This window comes from Crocodylus siamensis, chromosome 9 (assembly GCF_052110815.1).
Source record: "Crocodylus siamensis isolate JL-2025a chromosome 9, ASM5211081v1, whole genome shotgun sequence".
Lineage (NCBI taxonomy): Eukaryota > Metazoa > Chordata > Crocodylia > Crocodylidae > Crocodylus > Crocodylus siamensis.
This window is the reverse complement of record NC_143403.1, coordinates 72,069,534-72,090,297: the sequence shown is the minus strand read 5'-3', so window position 1 is coordinate 72,090,297 and position 20,764 is coordinate 72,069,534. Positions and strand designations below refer to the sequence as shown.

General features: G+C 50.1%; 1 protein-coding gene across 13 annotated transcripts in view; it reads right to left on the bottom strand.

Moving 5' to 3' along the window:
• KDM2B (lysine demethylase 2B) overlaps positions 1-20,764 on the bottom strand; it is a 130,523-nt gene that overhangs the window by 20,505 nt on the left and 89,254 nt on the right. For all 13 annotated transcript variants that reach the window (XM_090061989.1, XM_090061990.1, XM_090061993.1 and 10 more), the window contains one exon: positions 385-609. In XM_090061989.1, coding sequence (XP_089918115.1) covers positions 385-609 — 225 coding nt within the window. The remainder of the gene's footprint in view (positions 1-384; positions 610-20,764) is intronic.

Genomic DNA, 20,764 nt, shown 5'->3' with positions numbered 1-20,764 from the left:
TGCCTGGTCTAGCCTAAGGGCTGGGCTCGCCAGTGCCAAAGCCTTGGGAGATGCTAGCCCAAGATTTCTGCTGCATTTAGCTGAGCTAGGAAAGAAATTCTGGCAAGATCCAAACCCAGCCACCCCCTTCTAGCCTTGGACCAGGCCTGGAGCCTTCTCCAACTTGAAATCCGAAGAGCTTCAGATTCCATGGCACAGGCCTAGTCCTGACCCCTACCCCCAAAACTCCTGAAAACCCAAAGCAACAGAATTAACCAGAAATCCCACTTCAGTTTTGCGGGGTTTTGGCTGGAAGAGGGTGAGGGGGGGAGAGGAGGTCTGAAAATGGAGTTCACCCAAGCACACCCTGGTGAAATGTCTCGCCAGTTCCCGCGATGCACTTACTGCAATGCACTGCCTCATGATGCAGGACTGCTTCATCCTGCCAGGCCCCCCGAACTTCTTCATGTCTTTGCAGAAGTGACACTCGCCGCACTCTGTCCGCAGACACGCCTCGCACTTGCGGCATCGCGTCCTCCTCCGGCGCGCTCCTGCCGTCGTCCGATTCGCCGCGAGCTTCACTGCAGAGGCAGTGCCCAGCTTCCCTTTGGGCCGTCCGACTGCTCTGTTCTGGAAGAGCCAGATACACGGGGTGAGTCTCATTACGCTTGCTTCCCAAAGCGCAGGAAATCTTTTTTTAATGAGGGGCAAAGGGAACTGTGTGTATTATGTTAGCGTCAGCTGTCTAGATACAGAGATAACAAGTGCTTTCCAAGTTTATCCAGAGAACTCACCACATGGACACACTGCAGCTCTTACTGTCAGCCCCAGTACTTGTGAGACCTTCTGAGCCTGGCCCAGGCAGAGTCCCTGAACGTGGGTCTATGGATGCACAACTCATACCAGGACTGGGGCCCCACGCAATCTGTTCACGGCCACAAGAAACCCAAGAGTTAGGCCTAGCATGAGTGTATACGCTCCTCGGTCCGTGCTCAGACCCGGGTCCCTTGGTCAGAACCGTCAGGATCCAACAGGGAAAGCGAAACTCATTTGGACTCATCTCTAGTCAGGAAAGTAGGACGCGAGACTTGGACACCGCTAAACCCTCCTGAACCACCCCCATCACACTGGTACCACATGCAGAGCCAGAGAAAGCACCGCAATTCAGAAGGAGAACCACTGTCACCACCTTCTCCTAGGTTTCCACGGCCTTTGGAGGCTGAAGCTAGAGAAGTACAGAAGGATTTTAACTGACTGGACTCTGAACCGAAGCGGGTCTGCCCGTCCACAGCTGGAACAAGAAAGCCAGTCACAGGCTTTGCATTAAAGGAAAAAGTGCTAAGGACCAAACTCTCCTCCCAGTTTAAACGTGCTACGTCACTGCCTGCAAGAGAGTCAGGAGGGGTAACCGAGTAGGACCTGACCCCATTTCCAGCCCCTCCCCCACTGTCTCTTACTCCATAACCGACAGGTTCTAAATATAAAGCAAAAATCTTTGCCAAACCCATTAATTTAGTGCCAGTGCCATTTATCCCTGTTCTGCTGCTCTCAGCACGTGGAACGAGAACGAATCCACCAGTTTCACTTTCTGTTCCCACCCAGCCCAGTCGTAATGCTGGGTAGTGAGCATCACAGGATGCTGGGTATTTTTTAAAGAAATAAACCCCCAAAACCCTTTCCACTAGAGCTCTTTAAATAGTTGTGGGACTATTCTGAACTTGGTTCTGCAACTTTCCCCCATTCTCTCTTCACAGACGCCTCAGAAGAAAAGCCACACACGACTACGCTAAGATACAGGTGGCAAAGGTCCCTCTGGGTGCAGTCTCCAGTTTCTGCCATTACCTGCCTACTTTACCAGACATTTTCTATTTTAGCCCGCAAGCAACCCCTGCTCCCTAGGGGCGTCTCTGCAGGGAGTGGGGGAGGGGGGAGTTAGGAATGGACTGAATCATGCTTCCCATTCACAGGCACATCACAACTGAGAAAGGACAACTCCACTTGACACATACCCCTGTATTAAGTGAACTTTAGAAGATTGTTACATGCCTGAAAAAACACACTGAGTGCTATTCTGCTATCAGATTATATGTGCGAGATCTGAATGGAGGCAGGGAGAACCAGGAGTACCGGGAGTAGGCGTTGTTAAGAGCCGACAGCAGGCGTTCTGCAGGCTGGCTATTTGCTTTGCAGAATCGTTTTTAAAGCTCCCAAAGTAGAGTCAACCCTGGAAGCGACGCCCTGCCACCATCCAGATTAGGAATGATTCATGCTCCTGACATGATCCTGCCCCTGCGCAGAGCTCCTCCAACCTTCTCTTTAGTTCTTCTGAGCAAGAAACTAGAGCAGACCACCCCTCAGGAAGGCAAGTCCCTGATGGCGAATAAACCATGCAACAGGACACACATCATTGCCAACGTGACTCCTCTCTGCTAACTGTAGGCAGAAGCAGCTTATGTTGCCATCCCAGGGGTCTTCCCTCTAGCTGGCAAGGCATTAAATTCTGCCTGCACTTGTATGGGTGAAACGCACTCTGCTCAGTTCAAATACTAGAAATAAAGCCGTGGCTACACAAGGGAGAGGCTTGTGATGTTACCTCTGGGCCACGCTAGTGCAAGCATGCGGCTGGCTGAGGGACAACTAGAAGAGCGGACTTCACCGTGGTCATGAATCACGGCTGAGAGAGAGCAGGAGGGGGAAGGGACAGAGGCTCTAAGATTGTCACGCCACCCGCATCCCCGTATAAGCCCCCACAGCTCAGCAGAACTAACAGGAGAGATGCAAGAGCCCCTGCTCCGTCCAAGTGACGTTTCTTATCTCTGGGGCACTTTTCATACTTCGCTGCGCATTAGCACCAGCCCACCCAGTGCCTGAATTGCTCTACTCGCAGGAACCAACCAAGTCACCAAAAGTCAGTCCATATTCTGCAGGAGTGACACCCTAGTTGATGAGGCCTTGGATAAATTCCTGGGTGTATCCGATTTCAAGGGGCTCTTACTTGGTCATTTGAAAAGCTCACTAGCAGGAAATCTAGCCTGTGGGCTCCTAGCCCAGAAAGGGGCTGGAAACCAAAAGGGAGAGGAGCCCCCAGCACCATTTGGGAGTTTTTGCATGTGTTTTATTTAGCGTGTGGCACAAAGCCAGGCAAATTCCACGCTGATGTTAGTCAAGAGATACCACAAGCATTCCCAGCTCAGACCCTGCCTCACCAGACTGGCGAGAGGCAGCATGTTCAGCCCCGGGCTGACTGCAGGACACTGGGGTTTCCCCCATCCTCACATGCTCCCATCTTTCCTGACCCAGCTGGAACAACCTCATTCAGGCCCCCAGGTCCCTGCTCCTCTCCTCCCCCTTTCTGCAGTCCCAAAAGTCAGCTCTGGTTCAGTCTCGGGGCTGTGTAAGGAGAGAGCTGTACGTTAAACTGAACAGATCTTTCCAGCTCGTGGAATCCATCCAACAGAGACCAATGCACAGCGGTGCCAGCCAGCACTTCAGGAAATCCTCCTCATCTTCTCTCCCACCCCCAAGGGGATAGCGCCCAGGCCTCTTTGCCAGGGTGGGGGGCACCAAAGCACAGGGCTGTTCCAAGGGAAGGCGAAGGATCTTGGAGGAGTGACAATCTCTCTCAGCCTGGAGGTATGCATTCTTGCCATGGCCCAGCCTATCCCTCGAGACCCTGCAAGTTTCCACTCAAAGAAATCTGCTGGGATTAACAACATCAAAGCACCAGTGTCCTTGTCTTAAGGCTCAAAGGTCTCTGGACTTGCTGCAGAGCAGACCACCACTCCAATCCACATGCAAATGTGGGATGCTCTCCTTGCTAGTACTGTGAATTTTTTCATGCCATTCCTGAGAAAAGCAAGAACCAAACCCACCAAGCTGAACTTAACAGAGGGAGCTTGCTCCTACTCCTGAGTACACAAGGACAGCCTCTATGGTTCAGTCTGACTTGTCCCGAGTACCCAGAGCACATTTGGGCCATAAAGATCTCTCAGCCCTTCACAAATCCGGAGTTTAGCATTGCCCTCTCATCCCCAGAAGACAAACAGTCCATATCAGATAAGGAATCTGAGGCGCACAGACTGGCAGCCTGATTTTCAGAAGTGCTGACCACCCACAATCCCTACTCAAGTCAACGGGAGATGCATGTGTTCAGTCACTAAAGACCTGATTCTTAAAATCTGCTGAAGTCTCCCTGCAGCTTGGGAACAAGCCCAGGAGTCGTGCTACCAATCTTGGGATCTCACTCCCAGGCAGGGCTAGCTAGCAGATTCATTACCCTAGCTGCCGTTGTCCTAGGTATGCTGTATGCTTAGTTGCTGGGTAAGCTGGAAACCTTCACCATCTCTGCCTGCTTGTGCATGTTTGGAACAGCACAGAAAGGCCATTCCATGAGGCAGGGTGCAGCACTGCCTGAAAAATCCCTGCCTTTCAATTTTCTGGTAGCCGGGGGGGGAGGGGGGGGGAAACAGAGAAGGCCTTTCACACTTGCTAGGCCCAAACTTTTACCTGCTTCCAAGGAAATCCAATGTTTTCCCTGCGGTGTCTGATCAAAGACCAGGCTGATTAGCAGCTCTCTAACAAACCAGGGTGAAGAAACAGAATTCAGCTCACTCTAAGGTTTTCTAGACAGTCATTTAACTGAACTGCATCTTGCAGAAACCCAGCAGTTGAAACTCATTAAGCCTGTCTCTAATGTAGCTACACACATTTTACAATCTGTGTGATTAGGGTTATGTAACTGGAGAAGTCGGCCTCCTCTCCAGGCTGCCTCTGAATCGCTGCTGCATTAAGATGGCAGGGCTGAATGTGGCACTGCCCATGGGCAACTGGTGCCTCCCGAGTCTGGGGAGACACCAGATCGCCACTGGAGGGGGGTGGGTCCCCTCAGCGGCCGATCACCGACCTGGGACACACAGACACACAGACTCCCGATTTTGTAGCCGGTGCTTCCAGGGGGTGCAAACCCATCTCAGGGGGTGCACATGCACCCCCTATGCGTCACCGATGACACTGCCCCACTTTCCTAAGGCAATGAGGAGATGACAACCGCTCTGGGCAGACTTGAAATTGGGGTGCGAGTAAAGTGTGGGGACTGCCCTGCTCCTGGAGTCCCCATGTGCCACTGGAATGTCATCTTTGACATTTACAGCACAAGGCTAAAACCCCATAAATGTGACCGGGAAACCACAGCCTGAGGTTACACCAAGCAGCAAGTAGCAGGAGGCCAGCCCAGTTCTGCGAAGGACCTGAAACAGCGGCCCTAAGAGGTATGGACTGACTCAGGCATCGTAAGTGGATGTGGCTGCTAAACCTCTCCATCCGCACAGGACATCACACATACGCACTCCTGCTGGGGAGCGTGGAGGCCAAGAGGCTGTTCTGGCCTAGGGAAAGGAAGGTCCTGGCTTCACCTAAGAGGAATGATGGGGATGTCCCCAACACAGATGACTGGTCTTGAGGAAGCAGCCTCTGCCCCTGCCACTCCAACCACCAACACAGACCCTTCCTTCATACATCCCTGCCAAAGCATCTCAGGCCTGAGCTGCAACACCCTGCTGTCACTCCAGGATTAACCCTCTGCTGAGCAAAGACTTGGGAGTGCTCCAAACTGTGAAGCAACACAAGTGAGCGGCAGCAGGAGACCCAAATGCACTTCAGTGTACGCAGAAGTCTGAAGAGACTCATGCATTCCCAGCACACATCTCAGCAGAGACCCCTGACTTATAGCTGGCACTCTCCACTTCCAAGGGTGCAGGACCAGCCCCAAATAATCCTCACAGCCCACCTACCGGTTCCCCACATCGTACAGATGGGCAGCCAGGCACTCCACTTGAGCAGGGATGTCAGGGCGCAGTGGTGCGACCAGGCTGTTACCCCTCCATAGAGAACCACAAGCAGAGCAGTGCTACCTACACGCTGGGGCTGTCACTACTTCACAAGGCAAATAAGCACCCACATTAACCAAGGGAAGGCCACATAACGCCAAGCACAGCACGCAGCTGCCATCAGCTGGAATCTCTTGTACCAAGGGTGGCTGCACAATGCAAGACAAGCCCCTTGGCTGCAAAGCACAGCATGGCAGGCCTCAGATTAAATGGATTCCTCCCTGGTTATTAAGAATATCTGTTAATAACAGCAGCAGCAGCAGCAGAGATGAACCTCAGATTCCACCAAAATTAACCGACTGCTGGTGAAAGTCCCGGGCACTCAGCATCCTGTTCTCTCACACAGCAAGCAGTGACAGCACAAACTCTTCAATTAACAGGGATCTCCCTCTCTTTGGCCTCCAGGAAAGCCCAGAGGGAGGAGGAAGGAATTCAGTCTCAAGGGTCCAGTTCAGTTCCTGGTCTCTCTCCTAAGAAAGCCAGCTTGGTTACCAGTCATCATCAGGTGCGGTGGCAGGGTCAGCGACCTATACGCCGGTGTGCTGGAAGCTAGACTGCGATCCCCCAAACTCACTTCATAGACTGCCAAGGAGCCGTTGGACGGAAACAGATATTTCTATTTCTAAGAAGTATCCCATACCTAGCTATGAAAACGCTAGCCTGAACCCAAATTACTGGCGGTCATTAAACACCCCGTCTGGCTGTAGCTCAGTTACATACACTCAAGGTTGCATGTTAGACAAATACAGCAAAATCAACAATTCTGGAGCATTAAAGCCTTGTCCCTCCAATAATGAGAGCAACCCTATTCCGAACAAAAACCCAATGGGGTGGGAAAGGAAAAAAGACGACAGGCTGATGAGGCTGCAGCAATTCTCAGTAAGTCAACAATAATGAGGAAGGAACCAGTTTAAGGCAGCAGAAACCGAGTCTGTCAATATATTTGACAACATACTTAAAAGCTGTGTCAGCTGAAGAGTCCAAACCATCACCATACTGACTTAATTAAGTTATATATTTCTACAACACCTTTCAACCTGATGAAGAATCCCAAAGCACTGTACGGTTCCACAGACTCCGAGAGTTTAAGGACAAAAGGGCCCGTTATATCATCTCGTCTGCCATCCTGTACATCACACATTCTTAAATTTCTCTCAGGTACACTACCAAGCCCAATAACTTGTGTTTGGCTAAAGCCTGTCTTTCAGAAAGCCATCAAGAATTGAGCGTTAGACAAACACTCGACTGGAATGGTTTAAACAGGGATGATCTTGCCTTAGGCAGGGGGTTAGACTAGAAAACTACTTGAGGTTTCTTCCAGCCCCATTAAGAGAGATCAAGAAACTTCCTTGCTAGCTTATTCCACTGGCTAACAGAGGTAGGTTAATATGCACTACACATACCCCATAGCTGCTGTGCAGTCCTCTTTAGAGGGTGCCCGACAACCAACACACGAGTGTAGGTATCCTGCTAGACTCCCTGACCAGGCAGAGGTCACACCAGAGAAATAAAAAGCAAGTGGTATTCCCACCCAAATACAAGTGCTTCAACCAACAATGCTTGAACCGGCAACATGAGGCACTGGGAAAAAGACTACGCCGATGTTTTAAATCTGGTAGCTCTCAAAATGCAGATCTGCAATCCTCTTTCCCCTCTTCCACAAGGAATGAATGTGTTGACAACGATGACATCTTGATCACCATCACTGAACCTAGGAGTCTACGCCTCCCAGGTAAGTGGGGCAGTTCATCCCTATCAGAACAGTCCTTCCAGGCTCATCTGTACGTTGGCTACACAGGGGCCAGGTCTTCACTACAGGCTCCTGGCCAAGACTGCCATCACTCTGGGGTCTGACGATCTGACAGCTGTGCACGCTTGTTTTTTGCTCGGGGGCGGGGATGAAAAAGCTATCTGCAAAAGCAGAATTCAGTCAGTACAGGCAGTGTCCGCACCAGAAGCATTTTAAAGGGGGAGGAACACCGGTATGCTATCCCAGCAAAGCGTTCACAGTGTGGACAGGGGTATGCTAACCAACCTGTGGCTTGTACTGGTGCAGCAGAACAAGCCCCCTCAAGAAGCAAGCCTTGATCAGTTTAACTGCATTTACATTAGGATCTTCTGCTGGCCCACCTGTATTAGCCAGGAACCACCTCTTCTTGCTAGCCGACAGGCTACGCTAGCACAGTCCATAGTGCAGACTTGATTCCCCTACCCACCCCCACCCAACGCACACATTTTTTTAAATGAAAGCCAAGATTCCTGAGAGCGAGGCAGGGCTGAGTCGCATGTGGGCACACGTTTCTCAGCCCTGCCCGGCTGCTGACCGCAAACAGCTATGCCATTCTACACTGGGGTTTGAAAACCTGACGGTCAAGATCCCTCCCTGCCCCACACCCGTGCCCTGCTCTCTCCCCTCCCCTTCTGCTTTGGTATGGGGGAAGAGGGTAAGGGAGGCTGAAATTAGGTTTATCACTGGGAGGAAACGCTGGGTAAGGGTAGAGAAACAAACAGCAGAGACAAATGCATGCAGAAAAGTTGTGATGCTTTCATTACAGCATTACATTTCAAGTGGCACCACTGCTTTGGGATGAAGGTGGGTACATCAATATGAAGGTGTATGACACTGGCCTAGCAGGTCCTGAATGGGAAGCAAAGTAGCTTTGCAGTACAGAAAGGATTTGTACCAACTGCCATCACCGTGTTCACACTAGGTACAACTACTTGAATGAAAAAGAAGAAAAAGTCATACTCTTTAGCCATATTAGTCATGCCAGCAAAACTTTCAGGTATAGACCAGAAATCCAGAAAGGATCTCAACACCTTGGGAATTTTTTTTTTTTTTTTATATTAAGATTTACAATGCTAACATACCTCAGGTTTTATCAGGTCTGATGTCACCGAGTCAAGCTTAGTCAATTAAAGCGTTTATACACATGCTGGGAGGGGGGGGACACACGCTTTAATTAGAACAGCTCCGGGAGCCACTTTAATTAAAGCCCCCGAAGCATCACATGTACCAGCATCCCTGCACTGAAAAATGGTGGTGGTGGCACTTAAACTAAAGTTTGTCAAATAAGCTTTAGTTAAAACGCCCCTGCCACCATTTTTCAGTGCGGGGACGCTGATACACGTGACACTAGAGTCTGTTGGCGCACAGTAATTACCACACTCCAGCAGGCTCGATTAACCAAGTTGGCTCCAACATGCTGCAATTACAGCGTGTCAGAGCACACTACACTACACTACACTGCACGTCTACAGGCGCCCTAAACACCATCATCTTCCATGGAGATTTTACATGCACATTCCCCCTGGCAGAGAGCAAGTGACACAGTTCTTGACCCCGCACAATTAGCTGGATCTGTTAAATGGCACACAACAGTCCATCCAAAAATCAAAAAATAGAGATAAAAATCAGAGCAAACAAAAGGAAGTGAGCAGGTGGGCACATATGGGACATCAAACACCAGGAAGGAACGTGGGATAGTAACTGCCATGCCTAGGAATTCAGCAATCAAGCAACACGCGCGGCCTGTCAATTCATACCGTCCTGGGGATGTGTGCACATGGCTTTAATCAAGTCACTCATCCAAGACTCTGCCTGGAGTTCCTGGACCTACACGACTCCACAAGCCGATACAGGTCTAGTGGCAAACATCTCCCAGCACTGAACACTAATGCTCCATTAAATGTCACAGTTCGGGAGAGTGTGCCATGCACAGCCCACTTAATATGCATTGTTAAGCCCAAACTGCTTTTTAGCCCAGCTTCCTTTGACATGATATAACTATTTATTAGTTAACTGTTGGTTAAACAAGTAGCGATATTACTATGGCAGAAACGGGCTGAGTCTCTGCTGCTGGCCAAGTATGTCAGACTTAAAGAATGAGTCCCTAAAACTATTTTAAAAGGAAAAAACGCACCTTGAGTTATGAAAAACAAGCTTATCTGTTTAAATTGCATACACATTTAATTCTACTCATAGCATATTTTAATTGCATATTTTACCCTCTTGTGGAGCTGCCTAAGCAATCTAGAACACATGTTCTGGATTATTTTACAGATTACTTCATAAATTTAAAAGTTTATTCTCCTCCCCCAAAGAAAAAGCCCTTTGGAGGGAGGGGGGGGAGGAACTCTTGCAGGGAATCGGCAGAAGTTCTCTTTTTTTTTTTTCAACACATCCTTTTCTTTATTTCACTCCAATCCTCTCCGGGAAGTGGAGAGAAGGCTTTGCCTATAAATCAAATTAAGGCGAGGTAACTAGTTCAGTGTCAGCCTCTCACTTGAAGTCAAGCAGCTCTTGCAAGCATTTGAGGAATCTCATTTTAAGGAAAAAAAAAAAAAAAGGATTCTGGAAATGATGAAAACCTACAGAAAGCACGCTGCCCTCCCCTCCGCTGCAAGAGCGGTTGCCTATGCGCTCAGCAAGCTGGGCCCAATCCCGGAAGGTGCTGGGGCAGGAGGTGCTCCGGCTGGAAGGGACGAGCAAGTGGCACGCCCGCGAGCGCGGCGCCCGCAGTGCCACCCAGCCCGCCTTCCCCGCCAGGCAGGGTTATTCAGAAAGCAGCTGGGCTCTGCCACGCGCCATCCACAACCTGGAAGAAAACTCAGCCGTGTCCCTCCGTGTCCGCGCTCCTGGGGGGAGGGAGAGGAGGAGGCGGGGGTGGGGGGGTGGAAAAAAAAAAGGCTGCAAATGCTGGTGGGGGGCACAGCACGAAGTTCAAAGACCTGCCCCCGAAATGCAGCAGGGAGGCGGCCTGCAGGGATGCACACCGCCCGGCCCCGGCCCAGTCCCCGGCCCCGCGGGAAGCGGCTCCCCGCCCCCGCCCGGGCAAACTTTGCCTCCGCCGGCCTGACCTGGTCCTGCTCGGATTCATAGTCCTCCTCGTCGGCACTCACGGACATGGCCATGGCTCATGGTGGGCCCAGGCGGGAGCGATCTGACATGGCTGGAGCAGCGCGGGCGGGTGGGCGGCGGTGCGGGAGGGAGCCCGGCTCCGCGCACACGCGCGCACACACATCCACACTCGCGCGCACACACACACACGCGCGCGCACACGCGCAGGCGGCCGGGGGAGGTGGGGGGACATGCATATGCATATGCATGCCGCCCGTGCAGGAAGGGGCTGGCCCGCCGCGCCCGCCCAATGGCAGCCCGCCGCCCGCTCGGCTGCACAAAGGAGGGCCAGGCCCGGCCCGGCCCGCCCCGGCCCCCGGGCCGCGCCCGCGGGGGCACGGGCCGCGCCGCGCCGCGCCGCTCCGCACCTGCCGGGGCCCGGCGCGGGGCAGCGGGCGCGGCGCCAAGTGCTGGCACAGCCCCCGGCCCCCGCGGGCGGGGGGTGGAGATGACAGCCCCTGAGCCCTGCTGTCAGGTACGGGGGCGTCCCTGGGCCCCTCGGCTCTGCCCTGCAGGCTGACAGCCAGGTAGGAGCTTGGCAGAGGGGGCACGGCCCTGTCCCTTCCAGGGAAGGAAAAAGCAAACAAAAGACCTGCCTCTGCCATCCAAGGTGCTAAATGCTTCTTTGAACGTGTGAGTGTTGAAGCCAGCACCCTTTGCACCTCTAAAGAAAGGCAATTTAGAAATCCACAGGCAGCTCTCAATTTGCACTTCTGGGAGGGGAGGCTGGGCTCTGGGAGACCCCCGTGGCCTGACCAGCACCGCTGACCCGCAAGCCCCTGCGCTACAGCCTGCATTTATGTGGAAGTGTCAATAAATCCTTGTTCTGTCAGCTCTCCCAAGCTCCTCTTCTCCCCCTGGGCTGGCACTGCGGAGCCCAATTCAGATGGGGAAGGGGTGGGGCGGGGGTCGTGGTGCAGTCCCCAGTTCAGTCTGCTTGAGACACAGATCCTCACATGCTTGCAGCGTTGGGGGTTAGCTTCCTTGCAGCGCTGGGCTGATCTATGTACCTGATGCCTTTGCATCCACAATGGTGGGGCAGCATGAGCACAGGCTAGTTTTTAGACAAAAATAAAGTCTCTAGCCCTCTTGGCTGCCAAGGGCAACTTAAAAAGACAATATGCAATCAATATGGCGATGTCCCTGGCCATAAGTAGGCAGACTCCAGGAGGAAGAAGGCAGCAGTGTGCTCCCACATCTACCACAGGGCCAGACCCGGCCTTCGCTGCACTGCGTGGGGAGGAAACCTAAGTGCCATCCATGTTGGGCTCTGTGTGACTTGGGCTGTTGCGGGAGAGTTCAGATGCCCACCTCGGGCTCTGTTTCTCCTCTCCAGGGTTTTCACTCCACAAGCCAGACCAGAGGAAAAATAAATCGTGATCTAGCCTAAGGATCACTTCAGAGTGACACTGAAGTGAAATGTCACTTGCAGTAAGTTGGGCCAAGCCCAATGGAGATCATCCACTACCTTCACCAGCAAAGGAGGTTAACCTTCTTGACCTGGCCTATGTGTGCTCCCACAGCTCAGGCAGCGCCGGGAGGGGAGAGCACACTCCAGCCAGCCTTGCGCAGAGCTGAGACCACACAGACGAGATCTCACGGGGGAGTCTGTCTCCAGTGAAGACGCACGGGTGCAAGGGGGAGTTTTTACAGCGCTGGCAGTTAGATGAACATGGCTGTGACTTCAAAACGTAGCAAGTGTAGCCAGAGAGACTTGCTGGCTGAAAAGATTATGTGGAAGCTCCACATAATTTCAAAGTTGCATTTCTAATTACACTCCAAAAAAATCTGACCCTTAACGACATTGGCGGTCATTTAAAAAAGAAAAAAGAAAATGCTTATAAACTCATGCTTATGAACTACTGTACCTGGAGGATGTAGTTCTGGCTTTGTATTTCCCTCCTGTCCTATTATATACGGCTCATCTACGTGAGGATGTCTTGCCACTTTAAACTACACTGGTAAAACAAGCACCCCATCTACTCTTATAAGAAGTGCCTGCACCTGTAGTCTGTGTTGGTTTGCAAAATAACTTATCCTGGTAGAAGCCACCTTTGTACCAGTACAATGAGGCCTAGTATCATTCTTTCAGGAAAGGGAATAAATAAATCATGCCCCGAACAGATCTGGTTAAAACTGTGTGTATGGATCAGGCCTTAATGAGGCCTGCATGAAAGCAGGACCTTTCATCTCTGAAGAATGGGCTGCTCTGACTGCACCTCACCTGAAGTCATATACATGCCTCCTCGGTATCATAATCTTCTCCACAGAAACCAATTACGTTGTCACAAATGGTGATGATAACCTCAAGTGAGGAATAAACAGCAGGAGCATACGAACACCAAAGAAGCAGCTTTTATTCTCATGCAAATGTCTCTAAGAAATAAAACCAAAATAGGGGGGAAATGCCCAATCCTTGTGCTCTGTGGGCTTGAAACGAGGATAGTGAACACCTGCAATGCCAGCTGATTTCACTGGGTGCTGCTGAAACTCAGCACTAAGCAGGATTAGTGTTTCTGTCAGGCACTAGTGTCTCTGTCAAATGCAACTAAACCTTTAACATGGCACAAATGTCTGCTTGTGTAGTTATTTTTTCCTCGTCTTTGTAACCGAGCTATTTTGCTGCTATGGGGTAAAATATGCAACTGAAATTAGTTAACACTTTGGTTTCCATACAAGCCCTTGGAAGGAAGGACCCCCCCCCCCCAAAAAAAAAAAAAAAAAGGGTTACTGTGTTCCTCATGTGGAAGCCCATGAATGTGTTTCTGGACAGTCAGCTTCAAAACTGTTGCTCTGCAGATAAAAATCAATAGCCAAGTGAGGAATTTAAGAATTGTGATTAGTAACCTATACTCGCATAGAGGCATTACCGGCATCTTTCAATGGGGAAACTTTTTGCTGCAGATGCCCTTCTTCAGGAGAAAACATGCCAGGGAGATCCTAACTCTTGCTGTCATGACAGGCCATGGACCTTCCCTCAAGAGTTGGCGGGTCCTTCTGAGTGTCCTAGCTAACCCGTGACGCTGCGAGTGGCTGTCCACCCACTGACCTCCCCTGCAGTGCAGTTGTGTTTTTTACCACTACTCCTAAAGCACTATGTATTTATTCAATTTTGTACTGAGCTATAATAAAAGAGTGCCCGTCGGATGCCCCGGGTGATTAATCAGCCCTTAGCAATCTTTATAAAGGAACATATCTATTATTAAATCCCAGATCAAATCAAATCACCCAGGACCACGAGAAATAGCCAAGATTAGTTGCTCTCCCCATGTAGTCCCCAAAGGAGCCATACTGTTGCCATACTGCTATCCAGCAGTCCCCGAGGGAGAGGCAGGAAAGGTGAACTCTGTGGTACCCCACAAGTACAAATGTCAGGCTGTTCTGGACCAGGGGAGGAAGAAGCTCCATGGGGCCAGGACCTAAAGTGAAGAGCATGCCACCACCTGACCACCTCTTATACCAACATGGCACCTCCACCAAGCTCTGTGACACTAGGTCTCAGGGAAAGAGATCTCTTAGGTCCGCTCCAGGCCATGTTAGGGCTTCATGACTCCAGACCAACAGCCTACAGTCATTCCAGCAACCCAACGGAAGCCAAATCAGGCCCAGAGCGCACAGTCGATGCTCTCGCAGAACAAAATCCTGCTCTGGTATGCAGGTCACCAAGCTAGCACCAGCTGCTCCTTCCCAACAATTAGGATGTAGCTGTCACACGGCTGCTGCACTTCAGCAGCTAGGCCTTGGCAGGTGTGCTGCTGGGTAGTTAATCTTTCTTTGATTTTGGTTGTTACTTATATTTTCCTAGATTTTTAGACACTATCAAGTTATACAAATGTGAGATTGCTCCTCCCCCGCCAAGCGGGAAAAGGACAGAGTATGAAAGAGGAGAAGAGGGAGTAATCCGTGGAGTTGCTGGTAAATGTAAATTAGAAGTGTGAAGCAGGTATGTACAGTGCATGATCACCACTGATGCTTTTGTCTTGGCTATCAAGGAATAAAGACCTCAGATTCTCCAATAGTTTGTACGTGTAAGCCCACAAAAGCAATGTTTCCATCTCCATCTAGTCCTCCACATGCTGCAACCAGTCCTAAACTTTATTGCTTTATCAAATAGTCTGATAAATTATATTTACCTGGTTGATTAAGTTGAAAGGATAATTCCCTCGTATTAGGGACTTTACTATTAGGAAGGGATATTTTGCCATTAATCTGAGACTGAATTTGGTAGGCTTAACAGAAGATGGAAGAAATGATGGTCACATTGGAAAGAAATATGCAAATAGATTGTGGGGGTGAGCTAAAAAGGGATTAACCATAATAAGTAACCTGAGCATCTCTTAAAGAGTTTCCATGAGCTCAGAGCACACAACATAAGAAGGAAGAAAGCAAGAGAATAGGAAAGGACAAACACTTCAGCTGTTTGAAGGGCTTGAAATCTAGAGGGCAAAACCACCACTCATTTAAACTTCAGGCACAAACAAATGAAGCAAGCCAATATACGCAAAGAAAGAGGCTCTAGGCTAAGCTTTTCATTGCCCACATCCCACTTGAGGGCAGGATTTGGATCAGTAAGACACTTTTCAGAATAAGGATGAGGATGTTCTCAGGTACAGCAGACTCATGCTCAAACCTGTTTTGTGTTTATGAAGATTTTCTAGTTCTGTTGCCACGTTTGCTGATGTCTGAAGTCCAGGGTCTCTGCCTGACCAGTCAATGCCTATAGCAGTCACAAAGCCAAACAAAAACCACCACTTTGTTTTTAGCAAAGCCTAATATCATGGATTTAGGATTTGGCTATGCCATGAGATGTAGCAGTAGATGCTCCACATTCCAGAAGCATTGCAAGCAAAGACTTCAGTCTACCCAAGTTCACACGAAGAAAAATTAGAAAATCTCGGAGAAAACCATCAATACTAAATAGTGACCTTTAGTATACTAAATACTGACTGGGTTCAAGTCGGCAGGCCTGGATGAGCTGCATCCGAGGGTACTGAAGGAACTGGCTGGTGTCATAGCAGAACCACTGGCACGGCTGTTTGAGGCCTCGTGGCACTCAGGTCAGGTCCTGGAGAACTGGAAAAGGGCCAGCGTGGTCCCTATTTTCAAGAAGGGTAGGAAGAAGGATCTAAGTAATTATAGGCCAGTCAGTTACACCTCCATTCTTGGAAAGATCTTTGAAAAGATTATGAAGGATTGTATTTGTGGGAGTCCAGCGGGAAAAATAATGCATCAGGGAAACCAGGATGGATTCATAGCAGGTAGATCATGCCTGACCAATCTAGTTTCGTTTTATGACACGGTCACAAAACACTTAGACGCAGGAATAGAGGTGGATGTCGTTTTCTTGGACTTTAGCAAGGCCTTTGATACGGTATCTCATCCCAGTCTCATAAATAAATTAAGAGGCTGTGACATAGACGATTACATGGTCCGGTGGGTGGCAAATTGGCTTGGGGGTCGCACCCACCACCCGTGGTGGTGGACAGGTCAGTATCGACCTGGAGGGATGTGGGTAGTGGGGTCCCCCAGGGCTCGGTCCTTGGACCTGTACTCTTCAATATCTTCATCAGTGACTTGGATGTGGGTGTGAAGTGTACTCTGTCCAAGTTTACGGACAATACTAAACTGTGGGGTGAAGTGCACACTCCGGAGGGTAGGGAACGACTGCAGGCAGACCTGGACAGGTTAGAAAAGTGGGCAGTACACAACAGGATGCAGTACAACACGGACAAGTGCAGAATGCTGCACCTAGGATGTAAAAATATCCAGCACATGGACTGGCTGGGAAGTGACCCTCTCGGCAGCACAGAAGCAGAAAGGGATCTCAGAGTCATAGCAGACTCCAAGATGAACACGAGTCGTCAGTGTGACGAAATCATCAGCAAAGCTAACTCCACGGTATCATGCATCAGCAGATGCATGACGAATAGATCCAAGGAGGTGACACTTCCCCTCTATGTGGCATTGGTCAGACCGCAGTTGGAGTACTGCATCCAGTTTTGGGTGCTGTGCTTCAAGAGGGATGTGGACAACCTCGAGAGGGTCCAGAGAAGGCCACTCGTATGGTCAGGGTCTTACAGGACAAGCCCTATGAGGAGAGACGGAGGGACCTGGATCTCGTCAGCCTCTGCAAGAGAAGGCTGATGGGGGATCTTGTGGCCGCCTCCAAATTCATTAGGGGGACACAGCAAGGGATCAGAGATGCTCTGTTCACCAGGGCGCCTCTTGGGGTAACAAGGAACGATGGTAACAAACTGACCAAGAGCAGATTTAAGCTAGACATCAGGAAAAACTTCTTCATGGTGAGGGTGGCCAACATTTGGAGTGGGCGTCCAAGGGAGGTGGTGCTCTCCCCTACCTTGAGGGTCTCTAAGAGAAGGCTGGATAGGCATCTGGCTGGGGGCATCTGACCCCAGTGCTCTTTCCTGCTCAGGCAGGGGGTGGACTTGATGGTCTGTTTGTTGAGGCCCCTTCTGACCCTCACTCACATCGATGAATCTATGAAGTCAGATGCCATCCTTCAATATATACAGGTACCTCCTAGTAATGCCAACATCAGCTCTACCTGAAGACTCCAGAACAACACTGCCTGTATGCTCTCTCCTCTGCACTGGAGAAAGGAGATTACCTAGGCTATGGACCCACACTACGTCCTCTGTTCACACACAGAAACAACAGCATGGGCAGTGCCAATGTGCCTTGCTCTGGACACAGAAGGATCATCTGTAGGAGCGGGAGGGTAGCTTGTTCTTTATCTTCAGCATTTCTGGAGTCTGTCAAATGCTTATGGTCCTCAGAGGCCTCAAATCCGCAAAAGCAAAGTGTTTGAACACACACATCACTTTATACATGTAAGTAGCCCTGTTGACTTCAGTGGGACCCCGTCAGTGCTTAAAGTAAAATACTGACTTTAATACCATGCCAAACAAGGACACAGTTCTCTTTACTGAGAGTGCCAATGACGGGGCCTGTTAGCACTGAGTATGATTAAGCTCTTGGTGATTTGGGGACCAGTTTAATAAAAACTGGATTGAGACTCATCAGCTTGTGTTTCACACAGGCCATCAGTCAGCCTTAAAACAGAACCGTTTTTCAGCTGCTTGCCCTGGAAGCTAAGAGAAGGTTTCTACTTTGTAAACTGGAATTAGCAGTACCGCCTCTGCATGCTTGTGTGGGGATGGAGGTAGTTAGGCCAAACATACATTTTCTAGTATGGCTTTTTAGGGCACCGGCTTAACGGCAGAAATGTCTGTTCACTTTTTCCTTTCCATTCAAATCCCTACTCAGAACCAAAATGGTTCTAATTTCCTTGTTTGATGTAAGGGCACATAAAGGCATCTGTCAAATTTCAAAGCAAGTGGCTAAGAGTTGATAAGAAGGAAAATATTAAGTCAAAGATGGTAGATTAAAAAGTCACTCATTCAAGTTCTCGTTATTTATAATTACTCCCTGAAGGGGACACAATGTTTCAAGTGCAATCTCTTGAGGTGAGAAATAATCTGTCAAATCACCAGGCAAAGCTACTGGAAAAATATCTAGGCAATACACAGAGAAGCTCTTAAGTAGGTAATATTATATCCAGTACACCAAGCACCAGAGTACCTCTACTAGCCTGGTCTGCAGGGGTGAATTTGACCCTAGAAATTATTATTTTTTAATTACATTTTCTTAGCATCTGCCAGGCCACAAAGTGGGGTTAAGGATTCAGGCCATGACCCCCCCTCACCTACCTATCTCCTCTTTTTCAATTCCCAGCCCGTTCCACAACACTCAGTGAAACAGTCTTTCCAGTACGAGAGGTGGGTTAACCAAAATGAAGAAAATCTCTGTGCCTGCAGGGGATGCTTGTGCCGTCACAGGCTGGTTTAAGGTTCAGCAAGCTCTGGTTCCAGATGCTCAGCACCAGTGACCTTTCCCAGTTTAGTTTTCTGACACGCTTCAAAACTTCAGCACCAGACATACACTGCTCAAGTATATGTTGATTGAATGTAACCCATTTTAATGAGTGCTAGTACAGGTAAACCAAAATAAAGGTCTGTTTCAAATTAAAGTAGGTTTATTTTTTAAAAGAATGCTTTAAATTTAAAAAAAAATCTGACTTAATTCTTTTACCTTATCAAGGTGTTTCTCTATTTGGAGTCCACAGCAGTAGCCAGATCAACGTTTGTTTTCATACCCCTCTCCATGCCTTCCAAAACCAAAATAATCCCCCCTCTTGCAGCTCTGGAAATGTCCATCACTTCCACATTTCAGTTGCTCCCAGGACCAAGATAGGAATGGTGCACCAAGGAGGGCCACAACCTTCACGCCCCTCAATCTCCACCTTGGGAGTAACATTTTCCTCTAGTAGAAGAATCAGGAGAGGACTCCCCAGCCTGAACCTAGGGATGTCGCAGGACAAAACAACTCAGAAGGGATGGGGACAAGTACAGCTACTTTGGATACAATTCAACTAAAACCGAAAAACTTGCACAAAGCTGCCAGGATCTGATGCCTGCAGTTTCTCATCACAGGAGAGTGCTGAGAAGCGAATACTCAAGGCTGTCTTACAGCCAAGATGTCACCAAACGCCCTCCAAACTCTCTAAGAGGTGTTACAAATGCAGCTTTACCACATGCCCCAAACCACAAGCCATGCAAAGGAGCACAAGCACTCAGAAACAGTAAACAGAACTGAGCCAAAGCTAGGTGAGAGCAGCTATCCTTCCAACAGCTTTAAAAGAAGGGATGACATGGACAGAAAGAAGGTGGCCACTTAATGTTCCCCACCCCTCCTTTGAGCATCCGTGGTACTGGAGTCATGGATGCAAATTCAATCTGCATTCCAACCAGCTGAAAATGCAGCACAAAAATCCAAGCAAAGCTCTTTCATTGTCTTTTTGCTCCTCTTCCCTTCCTAGTTCTCTGTTCCTATGCTGGAATGACTCAGTTCTAGCTTTAACTCTTAAATGCTGGAGTCCATTTCGCTCATTCCTGAAGAGCCGTGGAGCAGAATCCCAGGGACAGGCCTTGGGCTCACTATGGGAAAACTGTGCCAAACCCATTTTTGACACCATGAGTGCAGCTCTTTTGGTGGCAGCGCTAAGGTATGCTCCTGCAGGTAGGGACAGCATGGCCTAGGTAGGCATCCTGGCCACAGGCATCCAGGTCAGCCAGCATGCACTTCCTCCCTTCTTGCCAGGCCGGGGCCAGAAGCTATGGGGTGGGCACAGGGCTCTGTGCAAGCAGTGGTGGTTTCCTGGGGCCATCTGTTTCCAGGAGGCCCCATGGGTGGCCCTGCTCCCACTCCTGCTCTCTGCTGTCTATGGGTGGCCACTGGTACCAGCGCCACTGGGACAAGAAGGGACTGGACAGCCCTGCCCCACCAGGGCTGGCAGAGGGATGGGCGGGCAGCCAGAGTCAGCATGAAGACCATGCTTCCTCCCCCAGACTGGCCCTGGCCTCAGCCCCGGCCCCGGCCCCAGCCTGTCCCGCAGTGCTGGGGGACTGCAGCCCCGGCTGCGTGACACCCACCGGGCAGAGGGGCCAGGATGCGCCCGGGCTAGGGCCACCTTCACCTCAGCGGCACTCATGCCCGCTGGCTCGCCCCGGACGTGCCGAGGAGGCTGAGTGGGCCCAGCCACAGCCCCCAGCAGGCACAGAGGGAATCTGCCTTCACCTGGTGAGGGGCTTCCAATTTTCTGTTTGCCCAGGGCCCCAGTAAATCTTAATCCACCACTGCTGAAGGGATTTAACATTGTCCCTCTCCAGGCAGGGGCTGGAGTCCATGACCTAAGAGATGCCTTCCTGACTTATATGCTATATTGCTATGAAAACAGCCTGTTCAGTTAGGTTTTGGTCACTTTTCCTCTCCGTTTCTCAGGCACCGGCACAGCTGCCAGCAATATTTGCCCTGTGAACACTGTGTGAGATTTTTTAACCACAAAACATTAATTCGGTTGCAATTCGCATGTGAGACACCATTTCTACATGACATGTGTTAGCTTTTCACCAACATCTAC